General features: G+C 44.7%; 1 protein-coding gene across 1 annotated transcript; it reads left to right on the forward strand.

Annotated features, from left to right (window-relative positions):
• The first annotated feature begins 255 nt into the window (after nucleotides 1-255).
• Nucleotides 256-3298, forward strand: LOC311126032 (secretogranin-2b-like). The gene is made up of 2 exons (XM_084200064.1): nucleotides 256-322; nucleotides 1081-3298. The coding sequence occupies exon 2, from the start codon at nucleotides 1081-1083 to the stop codon at nucleotides 2893-2895; it is 1815 nt and encodes a 604-aa protein (XP_084056190.1). The 5' UTR covers nucleotides 256-322; the 3' UTR covers nucleotides 2896-3298.
• Nucleotides 3299-4515: the final 1217 nt, after the last annotated feature.

The raw sequence follows: 4515 nt of genomic DNA on the forward strand, positions 1-4515 counted from the left end.
TTGGGACAAGCCCAAAAATAACCCACCACTTTTTCAGTGAATAGCGCTTGAATAACAATTGATACAGCTAGAAACAGACAACATCCATGTCTATTTTAAGCACACTGCCTTTCTTAGCATGCTATATCATAAGCCTAAATCATGTATTATGGATTTCCAAAGGCTGGGTATTGCGTGCGTGCTACTGTGATGACGCGCGAGTCAGGTGTTGCCTCATATATCGCGGGGAGCTGTCCTGGAGCTGAAAACAGAATCGCTCGCGCTACGACTGGGAGGAGATGCTATACACGTTTACTACTGTCGTCTGAGCTACTTGCCAAAGGTAAAAACTCATGCATGTCTTATATTTCTCAAACAAAGATTATGATGTTTGTAAGTTATTTGTGTGCTTTCTAGCGTTCCATGTTTAAATTTTCTCTCTCCTCATCTCATCTTACTCAAGTTCTCATCTCTTATCAGATCTCGGCAATCGCTTGGAATTGATTTGAATAACTGATAGCTGTGTGCATGTTGTTGTGATGCATGCCAAATAGTCTAATGCATTTTTTCATTGGGCAACATTGAGATGTGAATTAATTATTATTCTATCCTTCGGAAATGTGTTTAATCGAGATGGTTTGGAGAAAGGCAGCCACAAGCGAAAGGTTGCCCTGACAACGGGCAGTGACTCATCCTGTGATGTAGTCTAGTCATTTAAAAACAGTGATTCACAAATATAGCCCACTTCTCCTTGGTGGGTGATTATACCCTGCTCTCGCTATAGCCTACTTTTGATAATTAGTGCATTGAATGAGTGCATGATGCGTGCGTGAAAACAGTTTTGTGTTATATAGCATTCATCACTTACAAGGGTAATCAATGAACTCGGCATGAATTGAAACCGTGATTCTGGCCAAATATTGTGGACTTTGCATTAAAATAATAATTTGCATTGGAGTGTGGTGGTAACATCCTTAAAGATTTAGAAGATTCTAAGAATGTCGAAGATAGAATCTCAGATAAAATGTAAAAAATGTGCAGGTATATTATTGTGTTAAACTCAGCTCTCTCTCTCGCTCTCTCTCTCTTGGCGATATGAAGATGCTGTCACTCCCCAAGCTATCCACGGGGAAAACTGTTGTTCTCGCCTGCCTCCTCCATGCGTGTGCATCCCTCCCCCGCCACCACAGGCTCAGAGGCGGGGAGTCCGAGGACCGACAACCCGCTGCCTACCCGCCCAGCTCCGACATGATCAAAGCCCTGGAGTACATCGAGAGCCTGAAGCAGCGGACAGACGGGGGCCGAGAGCGAGAGGAGCCAACAAGAGACTATGATGAGGTCGAGAAGTTCCGCATCCTCCTCCAGCTCGCCTCTCTCCAGGATGAAGGCGCACCCGAAAGGCAGTCTCCCTCGCCGGCCCAGAGGCAGCAAGACATCCCGGCTGAGCAGCTGGTGAGAGCCTTGCTCAGGACCCTCCAGGAGCAGCCCGCTAGTCCCCCCAGACCCGTTCCTGTGGTGCCGGGGAACGAGCGCCGCACGCACAGGTACCAATCGGTGAACACAGGCAACCCCGTAAATGCGCCTGTCTACGGTGGCTTCCCGAGGCCACACAAGAAGTACCCGCTGATGTTCGAGGACGAGGAGAATAGAGATAGCGCCAAGCGCGCCACGGAGGACCTGGACCAACAATACACCCCTCAGAGCCTCGCCAACCTGCGCTCCATCTTCGAAGAACTGGGGAAACTATCCACATCCAACGGCCAGAAGCGCGGAATCTTTGACGATGATGATGACGACGATTTATTCAGTCTTAGGAACCTGGCCTACGAGGACGTGGCGGGCGGGGAGGAGTTGATTCCCTTAGAGGAGCAGGTCGAGACGGAGGAGGTGGTGAACGGGAGCCACGAGGAGTTCGACAGGGCTCTGGAGCAGAACTATGACGAGGATGAAGAGGAGGAGGAGGGCAACGGAATGCAGGTGCAACGCAGAGCCAGCCAGGACAAAGAGGACCCAGAGGATGATACTAAACTAGTGGATTATTACCTGTTGAAGATCCTGGAGATGAGTGAACATGAGACAGCCAAGAGGCAAGCTGGAGAGCAAAACAAGAGAGTGATCCGCCACCCCCTGGTGGACCCCCGGGCCCTGAACGAGCTGTTAGAGATCTCCCTCAAGCTCCACATCCCCCCGGAGGACCTTATTGATATGCTGATCACCGAGGAGATCAGAAAACTAGACCGTCACCCTCAAGTCTCTTCCCGCTACAGGACCAAACCGAAGATCAGATACTACAGCCGGAGACTGCCAGTCAAAAACGCTCCTGAAGACATGGACGAGGAAGACTTCCTGAAAATAATCGAAATGGAAACCATCAGCAACGACTATCCTGTGAGTCGGAGGCCGCTCAAAAGTGTCTCTGTCCCGGCCAGGGTTTCAGCACCACCCGCCCCGGCGAGAGTTTCAGCACCAGCACCAGTGGCTCCTCCAGCGGCTCCTGCAAAAATCCCAGCTCCGTCCGGCCGAAGGGAAAACTTATTTATGTCGGAACTCAACAAGATGCCCTTTAGGAGAGAAGCCGACAACGATGATGAGGCGGATGAAGACGAGATAACAACATTTCTGGCGGCCAAAATATTAACGGAGTACCCTAGCACCATCAGCAAACGCGACACCCAATCTCAGGCAAACGGACAGTTTCCTTATGAGTTATACGAACAAGCCATGAAAGATTACTTTGACCAAGCGGACAGTGAGAAAGCAGGCACGCAAACAAATAGAGATTCAGAAGCTAATGAGGAGGTAGTGGAGTCCACGGAGACGCAGGTGAAAGATGAGGTAACGCCAGAGACGGCGGCTCCAGAGACGGAGAAAGAGCAGGAAAAGGAACATCGCGGAAAACCGTTTGCTGGAATGTAAGCTACGCTCTGAAGACGCGCGCGGCATCCTCTAATGAAATATTAATAAGTCATGTTTATACTATATCAAAATTACCAGTCTGCTGGACGTACTCTGGTTTACATAAAATGTGTATATACATGAAGTAACATATATGAATTATATCAGTGTGCTGGGGATGGAGGCAACGTGTGTTGTGTAAACATCTGGGTTTGTGAGTTCCCAATCTTGTAACATTGTGAAAATGTCATTCCCTGATATAGGCTAGAGTAAGACCCTCACCATCCTGCCTTCCAACCCTGTAACGCTGCAAGCTCTGTAATCGTTGGACTCTCTCTATTGTTGTGGTATATATGCTCATTTTTAAACCATTTTGTACGTGTTCAATAATATGTGACGAGTTGGAGATGAATAAAGCATTAGAAGTATTATTTTCTTCTTGCTGTGTTCTGTTTTTTTAAATTAATAAACACTACATTGATTAGAAATACCTCCTGAATGATCAAACATTGATTGACAGTGATGATTAGGTATTGATGATTAGATATGCCTTCTGATTGAAGCTTGAATACAGAATGAAAGTGCGAGAAGTTTATTTTTCACATCCCTCTTGAGCAAGCTTGGACCTGAATAAGGTTGAAAGGACAATTCCGAGGTGGAATCAACACAAACTCGAGGTAAGATTATAAAGAAAGTAAAGTGTCAGTGTTTGCCTATAAATTAACAATTCTACAGATAAATGTGCTTGTTTTATCAATGTTTATCTAGTTTGTTTTTCAAACTTCAGGACCATGGACAGCTCACGCATATTTAAAACGTCAAAAAAATGAAGAACATCAAATAGTCTAGCCTACAACAGAAATATAAATCAGAGGCTTCTTTATCAAAAAACAACTTTTAATTCCGTCTTCAACATTCAAGATCCATAATTAGTTATATAAAAAACAAACAGTGACATTCACCCACATAAATAATCATTCCCTTTCCAAAAAGATGTAGTCCTACACCAAGTTACACAGAAAAGGCTAGTCTATAAGATACATTTAAAACACAACTTCAAATACATATTCTAAAAAGGCGCTTCTTAAAATGTCAATATAGCGTACATATATGTCATTTAAAAAAATCTATGAGTATTGATTATAAAGCACTTGTTGGTGATAACCACAGTTTTCAGTAACTTCAATGTACATCAATGATCCAGAGGGATGGGTGACCATATCAATATACATTTGATAATAGCTCAATCAATGAGTCTCTTCCATATCTTTCCAGTTTAGACCTAATAGAGGAAAATGAAGCATTATTTATTACTGGTCACCATGATAATGTCCTATTTACAGAACAAGATACATTTCACTGCACTTCCCTATATAAAAAACACCCTGCCTGCCTCAGGAGACAGATTCAGCCATATACATATAATTATAGAACTCATAACTCCATGGATTCTCTACAGTAGGAAGACTTCCAGTTCTGGAATTGTCCAGATTCCTTCTTGTGTGTGTAGATCCATTTTCCCAGTGTTAGAATGCAGGCTTGCTCATGTACTCCTCCATGGTCTACAGCGGAGAGAAGGAGGGACAGATGACACGTGTGATCTCCATATCAACAAGCCTTGTCCTAATGTGATTAATATTC

This window comes from Coregonus lavaretus (genome assembly GCF_964263955.1).
Source record: "Coregonus lavaretus genome assembly, contig: HAP1_SCAFFOLD_9893, whole genome shotgun sequence".
NCBI classification, from domain to species: Eukaryota; Metazoa; Chordata; class Actinopteri; order Salmoniformes; family Salmonidae; genus Coregonus; species Coregonus lavaretus.